We start from the raw sequence: 19689 nt of genomic DNA on the forward strand, positions 1-19689 counted from the left end.
TGCAGGAGGTTTTACTGTGTACCTGCACCTCGCGGTGCTTGTGGTGACTACATAGACTCTGCAAAGATCCACGTGAGGGACGTGCGGGTCTCCCGGAGAGGGGCAACTGCTGACAAGATCAGAGAGTAGGCAGGCAGGCAGGTCTCCTGGAGAGGGGCAACTACTGACAAGATCAGAGAGTAGGCAGGTCTACCTGAGAGAGGCAACTGCTGACAAGATCAGAGAGTAGGCAGGTCTCCGGGAGAGGGGCAACTGCTGACAAGATCAGAGAGTAGGCAGGTCTACTGGAGAGGGGCAACTGCTGACAAGATCAGAGAGTAGGCAGGTCTACTGGAGAGGGGCAACTGCTGACAAGATCAGAGAGTAGGCAGGTCTACTGGAGAGGGGCAACTACCGACAAGATCAGAGAGTAGGCAGGTCTACTGGAGAGGGGCAACTACCGACAAGATCAGAGAGTAGGCAGGTCTACTGGAGAGGGGCAACTACTGACAAGATCAGAGAGTAGGCAGGTCTACTGGAGAGGGGCAACTGCTGACAAGATCAGAGAGTAGGCAGGTCTCCGGGAGAGGGGCAACTGCTGACAAGATCAGAGAGTAGGCAGGTCTACTGGAGAGGGGCAACTGCTGACAAGATCAGAGAGTAGGCAGGTCTACTGGAGAGGGGCAACTGCTGACAAGATCAGAGAGTAGGCAGGTCTACTGGAGAGGGGCAACTGCAACAGGCAGGCGGGACTTGGGAGAGGAAGTTCGCCGCTTGCGTCACGCCGACGAACTGCCCGGCTTGGTAGGAGTACCGGCCTGATCCCCGTCCGCTTGGCGGTGAGGAGAACTTGGAGGAGGTGGATAGAGGGTGAGTGAGCTTACTCGGCGAACCCGGGGACTGCGGGGGCTGCGGGGACTGAGCTGAGGGCCCGGCTTGCCAGGCCGGAGCCTCGGGCTTTCTGCAACTGCGTTCCGACTTCAGCCGGCGAGTTGGAGGACTGTAAATCGCTCGGTAGTGCAGCATAAATGAGAGCGATTCCCTCAGGCTCGGGCGGTGCCTGTTGCATATCCTCAACCTGCCCCTAACGCCCTCAAAATTATTCTCTCCCTCCTTTCTGTACCTGCCGCCCACTTCTCAGCACTCTTCGCCGTGTTCCACCTATCCCCCCGCATCTACCCTGTCCGTTTGCCTTGCCTTTCCCTTCTCCCCTCCCCTCTTACATCCTCTCGTTCTCTCATCCACCCTCCCCTCTCCCCTTCCCCTCCTCTGAGCTCCCCTCCTCTGAGCTCCCCTCCCCTGATCTCCCCCCCGATCTCCCCCTCCTCTGATCTCCCCCTCCTCTGATCTCCCCCTCCTCTGATCTCCCCCTCCTCTGATCTCCCCCTCCCCTGATCTTCCCTCTCCCCTGATCTCCCCCTCCCCTGATCTCCCCTCTCCCCTGATCTCCCCCTCCCCTGATCTCCCCCTCCCCTGATCTCCCCCTCCCCTGATCTCCCCTCTCCCCTGATCTCCCCTCTCCCCTGATCTCCCCCTCCCCTGATCCCCCCTCCCCTGATCTCCCCTCTCCCCTGATCTCCCCTCTCCCCTGATCCCCCCTCCCCTGATCTCCCCTCTCCCCTGATCTCCCCTCTCCCCTGATCTCCCCCTCCCCTGATCTCCCCCTCCCCTGATCTCCCCCCCGATCTCCCCTCCCCTGATCTCCCCTCCCCTGATCTCCCCCCCGATCTCCCCCTCCCCTGATCTCCCCCCGATCTCCCTCTCCCCTGATCTCCCCCTCCCCTGATCTCCCCCTCCCCTGATCTCCCCTCTCCCCTGATCTCCCCCTCCCCTGATCTCCCCTCTCCCCTGATCTCCCCCTCCCCTGATCTCCCCCTCCCCTGATCTCCCCCTCCCCTGATCTCCCCTCTCCCCTGATCTCCCCTCTCCCCTGATCCCCCCTCCCCTGATCTCCCCTCTCCCCTGATCTCCCCCTCCCCTGATCTCCCCCTCCCCTGATCTCCCCCTCCACTGATCTCCCCTCTCCCCTGATCTCCCCTCTCCCCTGATCCCCCCTCCCCTGATCTCCCCTCTCCCCTGATCTCCCCTCTCCCCTGATCCCCCCTCCCCTGATCTCCCCTCTCCCCTGATCTCCCCTCTCCCCTGATCTCCCCCTCCCCTGATCTCCCCCTCCCCTGATCTCCCCCCCGATCTCCCCTCCCCTGATCTCCCCTCCCCTGATCTCCCCCCCGATCTCCCCCTCCCCTGATCTCCCCCCGATCTCCCTCTCCCCTGATCTCCCCCTCCCCTGATCTCCCCCTCCCCTGATCTCCCCTCTCCCCTGATCTCCCCCTCCCCTGATCTCCCCTCTCCCCTGATCTCCCCCTCCCCTGATCTCCCCCCGATCTCCCTCTCCCCTTATCTCCCCTCTCCCCTGATCTCCCCCTCCCCTGATCTCCCCCTCCCCTGATCTCCCCTCTCCCCTGATCTCCCCCTCCCCTGATCTCCCCTCTCCCCTGATGACCCCCGATCTCCCCCTCCCCTGATCTCCCCTCTCCCCTGATCTCCCCTCTCCCCTGATGTCCCCCCCGATCTCCCCCTCCCCTGATCTCCCCCGATCTCCCTCTCCCCTGATCTCCCCCCTCCCCTGATCTCCCCTCTCCCCTGATCTCCCCCTCCCCTGATCTCCCCTCTCCCCTGATCTCCCCCTCCCCTGATCTCTCCCCTGATCTCCCCTCTCCCCTGATCTCCCCCCTCCCCTGATCTCCCCTCTCCCCTGATCTCCCCTCTCCCCTGATCTCCCCTCTCCCCTGATCTCCCCCTCCCCTGATCTCTCCCCTCCCCTGATCTCCCCCTCCCCTGGTCTCCCCTCTCCCCTGATCTCCCCCTCCCCTCGCCCCCTCTCCCCCCAAATATTTTTCCCCTCTGCCCCCTTCCCCCTCACACTTCTCCCCTCTCCCGACCTGTAGGAACTTTTGAAGTGGGTGTAACCTTTCTGAGCTCAGCATAACATTGTTTATGGTGTTTCTGACATACTACCTTTGTAATTATTTACAGGAAATTCAAATGTCACAGGTAGGGTGTAAATATTCCCTGCATTGTGTACGTCTGTGGTGTGAGGTATGCCAATTATGTATGTAATTAGCCAATTTACCCAATTTCCCTCAGGATCAATAAAGTATGACTATGACTATGAATTGGGAGTTTGGAAAACAAAGAATACAGGCTTTGAGATGAGATGGGGTTTGTTCTTGTATAGCTGCATGGACCCTAGATCCTGGAGATTGGGAAATCTCTTTCCCGTATTCCCCACCTTATCACAGGGACAAACGTGAACCCTGGATAGAGCTCCTCAAGGGTTGGGAGGAAGTGGGAGTCACACCCTCTGTAGAGAAGGCCACTTAACCAGTGGGACCCAATGTTAAATAGTTCCCCATCTTCTGGGCCTGTTTGTGGGGAGACCGGTCTCTCTTTGCCTCAGGACCTGGCTCTGTCTGGACTTCAGGTTGGGGTTGGTGGGGCTATTCCTTGGGATATTGAGAGATTCTGATTCATTGTCCAGATTCATCAGAAGACCTTCTATGCCACTGACCCTGGTGGTGGGAATGTGATGGAGATGGGCCTTGCCACAGCATGTAGCAGAGGGGGAAGAGATTGTGGTCTGTAACAGAAACGATGGGGTCAATATGGATTTAGGGACTCAGTCAGTGGTAGACTCCACGGCACACTCACTGAGACTCCACACTGAGGAATTACAGGCCTTGTTTTGGGGATAATAATTGGGTCCAACTCTGTGGTGGGAGCTGGTGCTGTCCGTGGGGCTCCTGAGAGGATGGTGAAGCATGCAGATACGACCCCTAATGAAGCAGTGTTGGTTTAAGGAGTTTCTTACTGGGCTGCTGAAGCAGAAGGGGTTGGTGAGTGACTCTGTTCCCTCCCCACAGTGGGGTGTGGGTGATGGCATTTGAGGCAGCAGTGGATGCGAACTTAATCATCACTAGCCTCGGCATTATCGATCGATAGGTTTAACAATCTCCTGGCCCTCCGAGGAAGGGAGATGTCTGCACTGTTCTGACACCACACGGTTTCTGCTGAGGTGGGTTGGCAATGGGATCTGTGTGGATTATCTCAGCTCAATTTCCAGTGAGGTAGGTGCTTTATTAGCTCTGATTATCAATTGCTGGAATTCTGAACTAAGGACAGTGCTGGAAACACTCAACAAGTTGAGCAGCCCCTGTGGCGATAGAAACTACTTAAGGATAACCTTTCATTGACAGAAACAGTAATGACCACAAATGTGGCCTGACCTGAATATTGAGTGCTTTCTGTTTTTATATTTAGCTTGACATCGTGGTTACAGAGCCACTTGCATCTCAGTTTGACTTGGTAACGTGCTTTGCAATTTGTAAATATGTACACAGCCAAGCCCAGTATTGTCTGACCATCCTTTAATAAAGCTTATGCTCTCTTGAGCTCCATCATTGGTGGAGGTGTGTGTCTGGTGTTACAGTTCCACACCCTGCGAGCTCTCTCCCTTCAAGTTGTGGCTACATCTTCAAGGATCCAGAGGGAATAGGCAACTCGGACCACACCATTTAAGGGCGCTGTGTTCCCTCTGGGTCTGCCCAGTACAAATTCGCGAATACTTGCGTAAGGAACTGCCATCAGTTGGCCCACGGGTCCGCGGGCAGAGCTGATCAGTGCCCACCGCTCTCGGGAGGTAAGTCCCTGTGACTGACCGTGAGGGTCTTAGAGTTTCTGTGGTTGGGTGCTGGGGAAAGTGTGTGGAGACCTTGGACAAATCCTTCTCGTGGTAGCAAGCAGACAATGTCTGCTGCCTAAAACAGGCAGCTTCTGCCTTTTAAGAAACTGGTTATGCTTGGATTAGCTGTGATCTTTGGAATGACAGGGGAGGGCTGAGGGGTTAAGTGATCTGTTCTTGCTCTAGGTACGCCTATGGTGGCAACATGGGCATGGCAATCATCTGCTTCTGCACTGGGCGCGTACCTCTGACTTGTGCATCTCGACCTGCATGTTTTCTTCTGTTCTGTCCTTCGCAAAGTGTCAACAGCAGGTGATCTCCCACATTCTTAGTAATTATTGAAGGTTAGTCTCACTGTCTGAAGAGTTAAGACAGTTTGCATGGTGAATTGTGATCTCCCCTTTCTGGATTCCTACCTGCCAAAGGAGTGTCAGAGTTATGTTTGTGCCTGAGTGTTCCTGGCGGCACTTGTGATGTTTGGAATGTGACAGGGTTGGGTTCTCGGTCAAACAGAGCCCTAGGGATAAGGGCAGCAGCAATAGCTTAGTAAAATTCCCTGTACAATTTATCAAATGCTGCCAGATATATACACCTTTCTTTCAGTTTCATTTCTCCGGAGCTGTTCTAACATTCCACAGTATCAACAAGTCTCTTTGTTCTTTTGTTCTTGTTTGTCTCTCTGACCTTGTGTCTCTCTGTCTTTTTCTCTCTCTGCCTCTCTCACTTTCTTTGCCTCCCTCTGTATGTGTGTGTGTGTGTCTCTCTATCTCTCCCTCTCCCTCCCCACCCATTCTCTCTCCCCCTCCTCTCTTTCTTCCCATCCCTCGCCTTTCCCTCCCTCCCCCCATCTCCCTACCATAACTCTCCCTGTGTCTTTCTCCCCCTTGCACCACCTTCCCCTCTCTCCCCACCCCTTCCTCCACCATCCACAGGGACCGCCACTGGGTTCCCCCCTACTCCCAACTCCCAACCCTGGTTGTTTCTTGGATGCTCTTTCTAGTCTTCCCAACTAACAGTTGCAAGATGTGTAGAGACTAAGGATCTCACCAGTGAAATATTAATGCAAACACTCACTGCCATTCCGGCATTTCATTTTGCAGCATTTTGCATTCCGATTGTCTTGAAGTGAATAATTTTAAACATTTGCAGTGTGTAAATGTGTATTGAAGTTTCTGGGCAATGGTACAATTATGCTCAGGAACACAGTACCATTTCCTACAGAATTAAATGCAACTGAAAAAATGATTCCAAATGCTGTACTAAATCCGTACTTATCGGGACGACATTCCCGACCTAAACAAATCGGCCGGGGAGTCACCCGGCATTTGGTCCGCTACCTGTCCTTACTTTCCCAAGGGCAGTGGCAGGAGGTCGGCAATTGTCATGGTCTTGCGGCTCCCATCCTGCATGGTCATGTGGACCTCTGTCTTGTCTCCAAACTGCCACAAGAAAGGTAGAGAGGGTCAGGGCAAAGTATTGCTGCCTTCTCGTTCAACACTTGCATTCTCTAAAACAAGACTCTATTCCCGGGGAGCAGATGTGTTGGGGGAGGTAACTGGAGTGGTCACTAGCAGACCCAGAACAACACTGGAGAACACTGGAGGTCCTCAGCAGGTCGGCCAGCATCGAGAACATATCAGAAACAATAGAGGGGGAGTTGTAGATGTAGTATATTTGGATTTTCAGATGGCACATGACAAAATGCCACCTACAAGGGTTGGTACACAAAATAATAGCTCATGGTAATGGGATAGATTGAAGATTGGTCAAAGGCTCAAAAGCCAGAGAGTTGAGATTAACTGAACAACACAAAATGGAAGAACTCAGCAGGTCAGGCAGCATCTATGGCGATGAATAAACAGTCGATATTTCGAGTCAAGACCCATCATCAGCATTGGAGTTGGAATTAACAGATCTTTTTCATACCGGAATGATGTAGCTAGGAGTGCTCCAAAGCTAAGTTCTTGTTGTCAATTATTTATAGAATCATAGAGCACTCCCGCACGGAAACAGGCCTTTTGGCCCGTCTAGTTTGTGCTAGACTTGTTATTCTGCCCAGTCACATCAACCCATACATAGATCATAGCCCTCCATAGCCCTCTCATCCATGTACTTATCCAAACTTCTCTTACATGTAGCAATCGAACCGCATCCACCACATTTTGCTGGCAGCTCGTTCCACACTCACACCCTCTGAGTGAAGAAATTCCCCCCTCAGTTTCCCCTTAAATATTTTACCTTTTGCCTTTAACCTATGAACTCTTAATTCTAGTCTCACAGAACCTCAGTGGAAAAATCCTGCTTGCATGTACCCTATCTATAATCGTCGTAATTTTGGATAAATATATCAAATCTCCCTTCATTCTCCTATCCTATTTATGATTTGATATTAATCACCTGATGAAGTCGGGTAACCAAGTTCGTTCAAGATCATTTGGGAGCATGCTTTTAGTGAGGATACTTGGATTGTCCAACGCGATGTAGATTGAGCGAGCAAAAACTGGGCAAAGGGAATTTAATGTGGGAAAGTGGGAGGTCAGGCACTTTGGTAAGAGAGATCTGGAGGCAAATGGTGATCTAACTGGAGAAAGATTGCATGTGAGCGAGGTACAGAGGGACCTAGATGTTCTTGTGTATGAATCACAAAAGGTTAGCGGGTACAGACAGCAGGTGGTTGGGAAGAAACATAAAAACATAGAAAACCTACAGCACAATACAGGCCCTTCGGCCCACAAAGTTGTGTCGAACATGTCCCTACCTTAGAAATTACTAGACTTACCCATAGCCCTCTATTTTTCTAAGCTCCACGTACCTATCAAAAGTCTCTTAAAAGACCCTATCGTATCCGCCTCCGCCACCATTGCTGGCAGCCCATTCCACGCACTCACCACTCTCTGAGTAAAAAACTTACCCCTGACATCTCCTCTGTACCTACTCCCCAGCACCTTAAACCTGTGTCCTCTTGTGGCAACCATTTCAGCCCTGGGAAAAAGCCTCTGACTATCCACACAATCAATGCCTCTCATCGTCTTATACAGAGAAATAGAGGGTTGGACTTTATTGTAAGAGGGCTGGCGTGAGAAAATAGGAAGTATTGTTACAATTGTACCGAATGTTGGTGAGGCCGCACCACGATTATTATGTTCAGTTCTGGTCTCCTTAATATAGAAAGGATATGTTGGTGTTGGAGTTAGTTCAAAAGGTTAATTCCTGAGGTGAAAGGGTTGCCCAGTCACTAACAGCTTGGGAATTAGCTCTATATTCTTTGGTGTTTAAAAGAAAGGTGATCTTATTGAAACATTCCCTTTTGGAAGAATCTGGAACGAGGAGACACGTTACAAGAGTAGGGGGCAGCAGTCATTTATCATTGAGGGTGTCGAATCTCTGGAATTCTTTGTCCCGGAGGGTAGAGGAGGCTGGATCACAACCAAAGGAGGAAGTAGATAAATTATTGAATGGTAAAAGAATTGAGGGACATGGGGAACTGGCACAGAAGATGAACCAGTGGAGGGTTGACCATGATCGTACTGAATGATGGGACAGGCTTGAGGGGTCGAGTGGCCTACTCCTGCTCCTGTGTTCAAAGATACTGCTTCAGGTGGAAGATCACTGTCACTGGGTCTTTCTTTCCGCAGATGCTGCCTGATCTGCTGGGTGTTTCCAGCATTTCCCCGTTTTTATTTCAGATTCCCAGTATCTCCACTGGGGTGCTGTTTTCAGCTCGGTGCATTATAATGGTACCTGCCAATATATTCAGACTGTGGCCTCACCTCTCTCAGCACCTGCCTGCAGCCACCACAGGGTGTGTAGTCCCTTCTGTCACTGTAAGAGAGCAAAATGTGGTCAGGATCCCACTGTTAAAGGCTGACTGTGTTATTTTTGTGTGTGTGTGTGTGTGTTGGTTGATTCTATGCCTTCTCTTCTCACATCACTCCCTTACTTTAACCAACCGTTCCCAAGTGATCCCTATCACAGTATGCAGAATTCTCTGTCCAGAAGACTCTGATCCTTTATTTCCTGCAGAGCTTCAAGAAAGCTCACCTCTGTCCCAGGATACTGATGGACTTTTACCGCTGTACCATTGAGAGCATACTCACCAACTGCATCTCAGTGTGGTATGGCAATTGTCCCGTAGCAGACCGCAAAGCACTCCAGCGTGTGGTGAAAACTGCCCAGCGGATTATCAGCACCCAATTGCCCATCATTGAGACCATCTACCATACACGCTGCCTGGGCAGGGTGAAAAGCATTATCAGGGACGCATCTCACCCTAACCATGGACTTTTTACTCTCCTCCCATCCGGTAGGCGCTGCAGGAGCCTCCACTCCCGCACCAGCAGGTGCAGGAAGAGCTTCTTCCCTGAGGCTGTGACCCTGCTGAACCTCACATCACAGCGCTAAGCAGTATTGCACCCATATTGTACTGTCTCAGTACTTTTATATTTATGTGCTGTAGCACTTCCTTTTTATTCGCGGTTATTTTGTAAATAACACTCTTCTTATTTCTGGTCAGATGCTAACTGCATTTCATTGGTTTTGTATCTGTACTCAGCACAATGACAAAGTTGAATCTAATCTAATCTGATCTAATCCTTTTGTATCGGATTCCATTGGCTGTCCTGTCAAGGAGCCCCACTCACCACCCCACCCCACCCCACCCCAACGTCTTGCCTGTCCTTGTGCAATGAGACCCTTCCCAGTTCCCTTCTCAGCCAAATATTGCTCTGGAAGGCAGCACGTTCCAGACAGGAAAGTCAGAGAGCGGGGCCACCTCCCTGGTCTCGATCGCCTGCTCCCTCTCCTCTCCAACCCTCCCACAGTGGGTAAAGCACTGCAGTCTGATCTTGCTTCAGAACATCCCACACCAGACTCCAGGCCCGACGTCCAGCCAGCGCTTGTAGCTACAGGAAATCACAGCTGCTCTATCGCAGGTCGGCAGGCCCGCTGAGTCGGTACCTGCAAACCGCCAGGGACTTGAACTTGGTGCAGCCTTCGGAGACGGCCTTGTAAATGGCAACGCACTCCGCGCACGCCGACATCCCCGGGCAGGCGTTTTCGATGCTGCAGCCTGGGATGGGGACGGGGCAAGTGAGAGTGTTAGAATCGGTTAGATCCCTTCTTCCACATATCACCTCCCAGCTGCCTGTTTCATCCCTCCACCCACCCCTCACCCTGCCAGTTTGTGCTCCCCACTTCCTTGTTCAGGCTTCTGCCTCCCTTCCTCTCCAGCCCTGACGGACGATCACGGCCCAAAATCTTGGCTGCTTATTTCCTCCTCAGATGCTGCCTGAATTGTTGGGTTCCTCCAGTATTTTGTGTGTGGTGTTCAAGATTTCCACAAACAACAGAATCTCTTGTGCAGATGCTGCTTTGTATTGATTTACCCCACTGTCCCCTGTCCCTCCCCCTACACAGGGACTGCCCCCCCCCCCAGTTCTTCCCCTGACCCTCCCCCAAAGCATTGTTCATAAAACCATAAGCTATAGGAGCAGAATTAGGCAATTTGGACCATGGAGTCTGCTCCGCCATTTCATCATGGCCGATCCATTTTTCCCTCTCAGCCCCAGTCTGCTTTCTCCTCATGTCCCTCCATGCCCTGACTAATCAAGAACCTATCAACCTCTGTCTAAGTACAACCAACGACTTGCCCTCCACAGCCGCCTGTGGTGACGAATTCCACACAGACTCACCACCCTCTGGCTAAAGAAATCCCTCCTCATCTCCGTTCAGCTCCATTACACGCGGTCTCGTCACCTGGGGGCTGGGCGCACGGTTTGAGGGCAGAGTGCTGGTCAGATTACTCACCTGTGAATGTTTTCCCATTCTCAGTCAGCAGGGCGGCACCTGTTGAACACTTGGTGTATGGAGAATAGGCACATCCCTTGGCCTCTTGGCTTTTCTTGATCAACATTTCTACCTCATCTGATTTCTGGTCTGTGGGAGTACACATCTTGCTCTGTCACACACAGATATCAAGAGTTTTAAAAAGTGTTGCGTTGGCCAACGGAGACCACTGGGCAAGAGGTACTGGAGCCTTAAGCCCCACGTCACCAGGTGTAGAGGCTGCTACTTTCCTGCAAACATCAGGTCCTTGAACTGACCTACCACACAGCCCCAACCCTACCTCAGCAACAAAACATCACAGGTCACCTCTTGCACTGCTGCGGACTTGTTCCTTCAGAATCAGGTTTAATATCAACAGCGTACGTCATGAAATTTCCTGACTTTGTGGCGGCAGTGTAATGCAATACGTAATAATAGAGAGAAGAAAACTGTGAATTACAGCAAGTATATGTATTAAATAATAACTACGTAGTGCAAACAGAAATAAAAAAGAAGTTAGTGAGGTAGTGTTCATAGGCTCAATATCCATTCAGAAATCGGTTGGTAGAAGGGAAGAAGCTGTTTTTTAAATTGCATCAGAGTTCTGAATGGATAGTGAACCAACTCCTGAACACTACTTCACTAATTTTGTTCTCTTTTTTTGCACTACTTGTATATTTTCTTACTCTAAATTTCATACTGTAATTTATAGCATTTTTTATGTATTGCACTGTACTGCCACTGCAGAACAACAAACTTCACAACATTTTTCATTGATATTAATTCCGATTCTGCATGCTTGGCAACCTCCATTTTCTTCACCATCTTGTATAATTCATGTGCAACTTTTGTCACGAGTGTTGGCTGCAGTCGAGTTTTGACTTTTGCGCCCCTTACTGTGACACTAGGTGGATTAGAGAGCGTGTCTTATGAGGGTAGGTTGAGCGAGCGAGGGCTTTTCTCTCTGCAGCAAATGAGGACGAGAGGTGACTCGCTGGAGGTGTACAAGATGATAAGAGTGGACAGCCAGAGACTTTCTCCCAGGTCGGAAACGGCTCAGACCAGGCGACATAATTTTAAGTTGAGTAGAGGAAAGTATGGGGAGGGGGGATGTCAGAGGTAAGTGTTTTTTTCACATAGAGGGTGGTGGATGAATGGAACGCCCTGCCAGGGGTGGTGGTAGAGGCAGATACACCAGGGACATTTAAGAGACTCTTAGATAGGTACATGGATGATAGAAAAATGAAGGGCTGTTTGGGAGGGGAGGGTTAAGTTGATTTTAGAGTAGGTGAAAAGGTCAGCACAACATTGTGGGCTGAATGGCCTGTACTGTTCTCTGTTCTATGCTCCACCACAGACATCACTAGAGGCCAGAATCAACCATAGATTTCTTGAGCTGTGAGACAGCAGCTCTCACCGTGTTAATTAACTTTACTTAAAGGAAGACATGGTGAATCAGCGGCTACATTAAATAATGGCACAACATTCAAAAATCCAGTCTCTCAACAGCTGGAGATTACTTACCATGTTATGGCCAAGAATGTAGGTAAAAGCTGTTGACACAAATACGAAACTCTTAGCTGGGCACATGGATGACAGAAAATGGAGGGCTATGTGGCAGGGAAGGGTTAGTTCAATCATAGAGTAGGTTACAATGTTGGCAGAGCATTGTGGGCTGAATGGCCTGTACTGTGCTGCAATGTCCTATGTACTGGAAGAACTCGCCTTTGCCACTTTGTGGTAAAGTGGCAACTGAACTGTTCCTCAATACAGAACCCTCATCAAGTGGTACCTCTGCTGAGGGCGACAGGAGATGGGTGAGGAAGTGATTGGGTGGGGGTGGAGGTGCAACTAGTTAGGAACCCACCCCCACTGCGTTGCTCCCACAAGAAAGAGCAACCATATCGTGCAAACAAAGGACATCATCCCACCGGCTGACTTGCACCCAGCGTCAGACAAGTGAGAGAAAGGTCAGATCTCATGAGTCCCCTGCATCGTTGTGGTGATGGACCACGTTTGTCCATTCATAACTGAGCATCATTAAATCATCACCTCCAGGGGAATCTAAGGTTAGCCCTCCAACTCACAGCCAGTAATACTATCAAACTTGAAATAACATTGGCATTCGCAGCCAATGTTAGACCACTAAAGCAGAGAATATGTGTAATTTTAGTGGGTTGCCCCTTTTGACGATCTTCCCAAATTCCACTTACAGTAAAAGGTGCTGTTGAACAATCCAAATCAAATCTGTGTTAACCTTTCTAGGCCCAAGTCCAACTGACCCCAAGCGTACGATAGTGGTGTTTGGGCTGTCAAGGTAACGTCCAAATATAGAGAGGGTCAACACAAAAAGGAGGGCAGATGATTACACAACAATGGATGACAATGACTGCCTAATAAGACCATCCCCTCCATATATGGAGAGTATGTTTACAGCTCCCACCAAGTAGTTGCTGATTGGACAGGAGCTGCGATGCCATACGAAACATAGTAGAGTCCAGACCTGAAACATTATTTGTCCATTTCGCACCATAGATGCTGCCTGACCTGCTGAGTTTCTCCAGCACTTGTTTGCTGACAACAGTAAATGGCCACATTCATCCACAGCCTTTGTAATTCAGGGCAGACAAGTTAATTTTAAGTGCAATTTTAGGAGTACAAGATAAATTCACAAATATTTTCTGATCTCATTCGGTAGTCAGTGCTGTTTAGGGGCCTTATATTGGCTGTTTATTATATTGAAAGAAAACTTGTATTTTCCAGCTGATCATAAGCACAAGAGATTCTGCAGATGCTGGAAATTCAAAGATTCAAAGATTCAAAAAACTTTATTGTCATTCTAACCATACATCAGCTCTGCAGGGCAGAATGAGACAGCGTTTCTCAGGGGCAGTGCAATCATAACATAACAAACGCAACACTAAATAATAAACATAACAATAAATAGTAAAACACAACAGCCACATGTCAGTTAAAATCAGTTATAAGTGTCCAGTGCAAGTTAAAAGTGTCCAAAGCAGAGTCAGGTAGAGCAGCTATTTAGCAGTCTGACTGCCTGTGGGAGGAAGCTGTTTAGTAGCCTTGTGGTTTTAGTTTTGATGCTCCTGTAACGTTTGCCTGATGGCAGAAGAACAAACAGTTCATGGAGAGGGTGTGAGGGGTCTTTAATGATGTACCGTGTCTTCTGGAGGCATCGACTCTGAAAGAGGTCTTGGACAGAAGGTAGGGAGACCCCAATAACCTTCTCTGCTCCCCTAACCACCCTCTGCAAGGCTTTTTTGTCGACAGCACTGCAGCTGGAGTACCAGGTTGTGATGCAAAAGGTCAGCACACTCTCAACCACGCCTCTGTAGAATGTAGTTAAGATGTTAGTGGGGAGTGATGCTTGCTTAAGCTTCCTCAGAAAGTGCAATCTCTGCTGGGCCCGTTTCACAATCCCAGTGGTGTTCCTGGACCAGGTGAGATTGTCCGAGATCTGCACCCCAAGGAACTTGATGTTTTCCACTCTCTCCACTGCGGAGCCTCTGATGCTGAGGGGTGTGTGCTCAGGCTGAAATCCAGAGTAACACACACAAAATGCTGGAGGAAGTCAGCAAGTTAGGCAGCATCTATGGAAAGGAATAAACAGTCGATGTTTTGGGCCGAGATCTCTCATCAGGACTGTCCAGCTGATCTTTGCTTAGAAACAAGTCCAGCTCACACCTGACTGACGTACTGACCTTTAGCCGCGCATTCTGATTCTCTTGCTTTCTTGGAGAGAGCCGTCCACAATATCAAACTTAATTCAACCACGTCCCGTAATCTATGCGGGTGATACAGTTCCCGCGTCTTGGCACAATCCAGTAAATGGTGCACCTTTTATGCACCCTCAATTGGCAAGTTCATTCCGCTGGCACTTTACAGTGAGCCCAGAATTAGAGAGCTATTTTCCACCATTCACAGTGCAAGCTGTGTATAGTAATGATTGTGGATTATGATACCTGGTTGTAACTGCTTTTGAGAAGCAGGATGTCGCATCAGAGGGGGTCCGGAGGATGTTCCCAGGATTGGAGGATGTTACGGGGTTACACAGAGATCAATGGGAAATTTAATCGCTATTTATAATACTCTAAGAGAGCTGAGCTGATCGAGCAGTTCCAGAGATGGGTGGAGGGTATGATAGAGGTAGGGTGTGGAGGTTTGGCTGGCTGTTCGCTCTTCGGAACCTACTCTCCCCTTGGAATTACGGGGGGCTGCAAAGAAAAGAGCATCACGGGGGCTGCTGAGCGAGCCTCCAGATGGCTGTGGATCAAGAGATGTGACCAGTGCTGCTGGGACACAAACCAGGACCTGATCAACCCTGCCTGGGTCGCCTGGGCGAGGGTATCTGAAACACCCGAGGACCCCAGGTTACGTTACTGATGGTGCGTCCCAGCATGTATCCCGGCAGCTAGAACGATTTGGTGCCTCGAATTGTATAGAGGGAACTTAATTATTTCAGCACGGAACCAGAATCAGATTTATTACCGCTAACTTAAATGATGTGAAATTTGTTTAGTGGCAGCAGTACGGTGCAAAGACTTAAGCTTACTATACATGACATAAACAATAAATGGTGCAAAAAGAAGGACTCATCGGGAAGTGTTCATGGACCATTCAGAAATCTGAAGTATCTGTTTCTGAATCGTTGAGGGTGAATCTTCAGGCTCCTTCCCTGACGGTGGTATTGAGGAGAGGTCCTGGTTTGGGTGGTGAGGGGTCCTTCTTGAGAAACCACCTCTTGAAGATATCCTCGATGGTGGGGAGTACCCTGAAAATAATAAGTCTTGCAGGGATGTGAGGAGAGTTCGCAAAGAGCTCCAGAACGTAGGGTAGAAACCATAGAAACTACAGCACAGAAACAGGCCTTTTGGCCCTTCTTGGCTGTGCTGAACCATTTTCTGCTTAGTCCCACTGACCTGCACACGGACCAAATCCCTCCATACACCTCCCATCCATGCATCTGTCCAATTTATTCTTAAATGTTAATAAAGAACCCACATTTAAGTGGTTGGTGGCATAAGGTAGTTGAGTTTGAAACCCTTGTCTTGCCGAGGAGCATTTGGATAGGAAGTGAGGATTGGGAGGAGTGTGACGTGCTCTTTTATTTTCACCAGTGTGACACGTTGGGCTTTTTCCTGTGACGTGTCTATGATTCCATGCGTGAAGATAAAACCTGCAAATCTGTAATGTCACTTGATCTTCGGGAAGTGCCAGTCTGCAAATATTCTGAATATATTGATCGGTATGATTGGTTTTAGGGTGGCAGATCACCCTGCGTACAAACAGGCCCTTCGGCCCACTGAGTCAGTGCTGACCATCAAGTGCCTGTTTTGCCAGTTTTGCCAGTTTTGTGCGTGTGTGTGTGTGTATAAGAGAGAGAAAAAAACAGAAACACCTTTTTGCACAACTAACAATCAGAGCATTTCTGCTGGCAACCAAGCAGGAAGACTGCCAGCTCACCAGGTCAGACAATAAAATTTGGTGTGAAGTCAGAGTAACAAAGGTGTCAGAATGAGACTCAGCAGCTGATGGTGGGGGGCTGGGGGAGGGAGCGATTCACAGGTCAAAGGCTTCAGGGAAGAAAAGTCAAGGTGGAGTTTATTGCCTGCACAAGGACATGTGTGTACAGGTGTGACTGAAAACCAACATAGCGGCATCACAGGCACATCGCGTGAGACCAGCAGCATTCACAAGAGAATCATAAGCTATAAATCAGACACATTTCTACTGGAAAGAGCATAACTAGAACAAAAAAACACGTCCAGCATCGTGCAAAGTGTCCAGTGTTGCTATACTGAGGTAACGATGAGGTTTGTGCAGGGTGTTGAAGAACTGAATGGTTGAACCTGACGGTATGGGACTTCAGGCTTCGGTGCCTCCTTCCTGATGGTAGCTGTGAGAAGTTGGCATGGCCCAGGTAGTGCTTTCAGATGACAGATGCCCCCTTCTTAAGGCAGCACCTCATGTAGATACTGATGATGGGGATTGTGCCTGCGATGTATTGGACAGAACCTACTACCCTGTGCTTATGTCTCTGCACAATCAGATTTCTGTACTAAACCATGATGCAACTAGTCAGGATGCTTTCAACAGTATGTCTGTGGAAGGACAGCAGATTTGTGTAGATCCAGCTATCATGCATTAAATGATATATCGACCAGGGTAAGAGTGAAATCACCGGGCAGAGCGTGGAGGGAAACCTAAGGACTTCATGGATAGGGAGGCTCCATATAAGACAATCAACTGGTTGGAGAGAGTGGGTCTTATTTACAAATTATAGTGAACTATTGGACGGGGAAGAACTAGAAAGAAAACATAAAACACTCTGCAGATGCTGGGGTCAAAGCAACACTCACAACACGCTGGAGGAACTCAGCACGTCAGGTAGCATCCGTGGAAACGATCAGTCAACGTTTCGGGCCGGAACCCTTCGTCAGGACTGAAGAGGGAAGGGACAGAGGCCCTATAAAGAAGGTGGGGGGAGGGTGGGAAGGAGAAGGCTGGTAGGTTCCAGGTGAAAAACCAGTAAGGGGAAAGATAAAGGGGTGGGGAGGGGAAACAGGGAGGTGATAGGCAGGAAAGGTGAAGAAAGAATAGGGGAAAACACAATGGGTAGTAGAAGGAGGCGGAACCAAGAGGGAGGTGGTAGGTAGCTGGGGGAGGGGACAGAGTGAAACTGGGATAGGGGAAGGGAGGGGGAGGGAATTACCGAAAGTTGGAGAATTCAATGTTCATACCAAGGGGCTGGAGACTACCTAGATGGTATATGAGGTGTTGCTCCTCCAACCTGAGCTTAGCCTCATCATGGTAGTAGAGGAGGCCATGTATGGACATAACTGAATGGGAGTGGGAAGCATTGTTGAAGTGGGTGGCAACTGGAAGATCCTGTCTGTTGTGGCGGACAGAGCGGAGGTGTTCGACGAAAGAACTAGAAAGACACAGTGGTAGATAGTTTAAATGAGAGACTTGCTCTTTCTGAGATTAAGAGATTATAACATCTTCCACATTATTCCAGCAGGAGGTCTCGCCTACCTGAGGATGGAGTGTCCCATGTGTGGCCTTGAGTTTCCCATCATCATAGTTGAATACCATGCGTGGGAGTGCAATGGACGTGAAGAACCCAATGAAGGTGAGGGTGAGTGGCAGCGGAAAACACAAGCTGTCACACGACACTACGGGTGCGAATAACACTGGACAACTAATCTTTTAGAAAGTGTTGCTTCCTCAGAAATTTTTTTTGTTTGTGATAGAACACTTGAAGCTGAACATAAATATAATTTCAGACTACATGTACCACATAGGAATTTGGAGAATCAAGAAATGAACTTTTAATGAATATAATGCATTTAATTGCAAAATGGTGCTGACGCTTTGCAATAATTCAACCAAGTTGAAGATGTTTTGTTGATGATTTTCATTTGTGCTCAGTGTCTGAGGCTTCTCGCTTAAGTGTCCAACAATAATCACCCGGCATTGATGGATTCCAGTTGCCCTGATACAGTTTCTCCATGATCACAATGTCCTGGTGAAAACTTTCACCATGCTCGTCATTGACAGCGTGAAACTTTGCAGGGACGAAGTCTAAATGGGAATGCAGAAAATGAATCTTTAGCGACATGTTGCACTTCATGGTTTTGTATGCTTGAAGCATGTTGTCAACCAGCTGCACATAGTTTGTGCTCTGTAGTTGCCAAGAAAATTTTCAACAGCATCCTTGAATGCCTTCCATGCAATTTTCTCTGGTCCCAGTAGAAGTTCCTCGAACTGCCTTCCTGACGAAGGGTCTCGGCCTGAAACATCGACTGCACCTCTTCCTAGAGATGCTGCCTGACCTGCTGCGTTCACCAGCAACTTTGATGTGTGTTGCTTGAATTTCCAGCATCTGCAGAATTCCTGTTGTTTGCCTGTAATTGATGTTTGATTTGTGGACCAACAAAAATGCCTTCCTTAACCATGGCAACTTAACTTATGAATTGAAATGACAAATATAGGCAACTTCTGAAAAAATAGCACATGATAGGGAAATTCTATTGCGATTTTTCATGGTCAGTAGCCCAAAATCCATACGTAATTCAGGAAGTAAAATCTTTGTTGTCCGGTGTGATCTCTCTCTCAAGCTCAGACCATCTCTCTATAACCCTTTCCTTCGCAGAATCACAGCCACTGCTAACTTTGTGCACACTGCCTTCCACTAACCAACTGGGATTGGAGCAACCAGTTCTATCCCTTCCTTTCTGGGATCTGAAACTCATCTTCACCTCTCTAATCCTAGAAAACTCCATTCCTTCGCCTCCTCCCCTGCCTGGCATCAACCTTTAAGAACATTGTTTCTCTATTCTTCCCAACAGGACCTTTCATTTTAAGACCATAAGACACAAGATATTGGAGCAGAAGTAGGCCATTCAGCCCATCAAGTCTGCTCCGCCATTCAATCTTGGGCTGATCCAATTCTTCCAGTGATCCCCACTCACCTGCTTTCACCCCATACCCTTTGATGCCCCGGCTAATCAAGAACCTATCTATCTCTGTCTTAAATATACCCAATGACTTGGCCTCCACAGCCGCTCGTGGCAACAAATTCCATAGATTTACCACCCTCTGACTAAAGTAATGTCTCCGCAATTTTCTACCTACTATTCTCTTGCCTGTTCACCTGACCCATCCACTTTCCTTTCTGTGCCCTCCTCATACTTCCCCACTTGGCAGCCTTGGATATGGTGGTCTGTCTTTGCACTGCGGTCTGCCACCCCTACCCTGTTATTGGGATTGAGAAAGTTGAAGCTTATTCCATTGCTTTTTCCCTGGATGAGAGCTTTTCCCAACCCCATCCATCCCCCACCACACTCTATGTCACTGGGATCAGAGACACAGCCGCTATTGTCCGTGGCAATACTCCTCCCTGAATCAACCCAGCAAGAACTGCTCGGTGCTCCTTGTTGAGCCCTGTTTTGAACGTAATGTCTTCTGACTGTGACTCCTTAATAGGACATAATTCACTGGTTAGTCTGTTCTTAGAAGGTCTTTCAGGGTCAAGGATGACCACGTCCCACCATGTCCTCTCCAGGTCAGCGTAGGACCAACGTGATGAGGCCAACATGGGACCCACAGACTGTGCCTGTGGGGAT

At 49.1% G+C, this 19689-nt stretch overlaps 2 protein-coding genes across 2 annotated transcripts in view; one reads left to right on the forward strand and one right to left on the reverse strand.

Annotated features, from left to right (window-relative positions):
* The first annotated feature begins 779 nt into the window (after window positions 1-779).
* Window positions 780-19689, forward strand: part of LOC134354049 (uncharacterized) — a 57512-nt gene continuing 38602 nt past the window's right edge. The window contains exons 1-2 of the mRNA XM_063062759.1: window positions 780-849; window positions 17580-17693. Coding sequence (XP_062918829.1) covers window positions 17603-17693 — 91 coding nt within the window. The 5' untranslated portion in view covers window positions 780-849; window positions 17580-17602. The remainder of the gene's footprint in view (window positions 850-17579; window positions 17694-19689) is intronic.
* On the reverse strand, window positions 6064-10631 carry LOC134354190 (cytidine deaminase-like). The gene is made up of 4 exons (XM_063063084.1): window positions 10526-10631; window positions 9677-9788; window positions 8491-8542; window positions 6064-6159 (listed from the first exon to the last, which is right to left on the reverse strand). The coding sequence occupies exons 1-4, from the start codon at window positions 10629-10631 to the stop codon at window positions 6064-6066; spliced, it is 366 nt and encodes a 121-aa protein (XP_062919154.1).

Source organism: Mobula hypostoma, chromosome 11 (assembly GCF_963921235.1).
Source record: "Mobula hypostoma chromosome 11, sMobHyp1.1, whole genome shotgun sequence".
Classification (NCBI taxonomy): Eukaryota; Metazoa; Chordata; class Chondrichthyes; order Myliobatiformes; family Myliobatidae; genus Mobula; species Mobula hypostoma.

Coding starts and splice junctions, on each gene's coding strand:
- LOC134354190 (XM_063063084.1), bottom strand. CDS start 10,631: ATGTTGATCAAGAAAAGCCAAGAGGCCAAGGGATGTGCCTATTCTCCA. Junction 9,789..10,525: donor GAATGGGAAAACATTCACAG/GTGAGTAATCTG, acceptor TCCCCATCCCAG/GCTGCAGCATCGAAAACGCC. Junction 8,543..9,676: donor AAGTCCCTGGCGGTTTGCAG/GTACCGACTCAG, acceptor GCTCTCTTACAG/TGACAGAAGGGACTACACAC.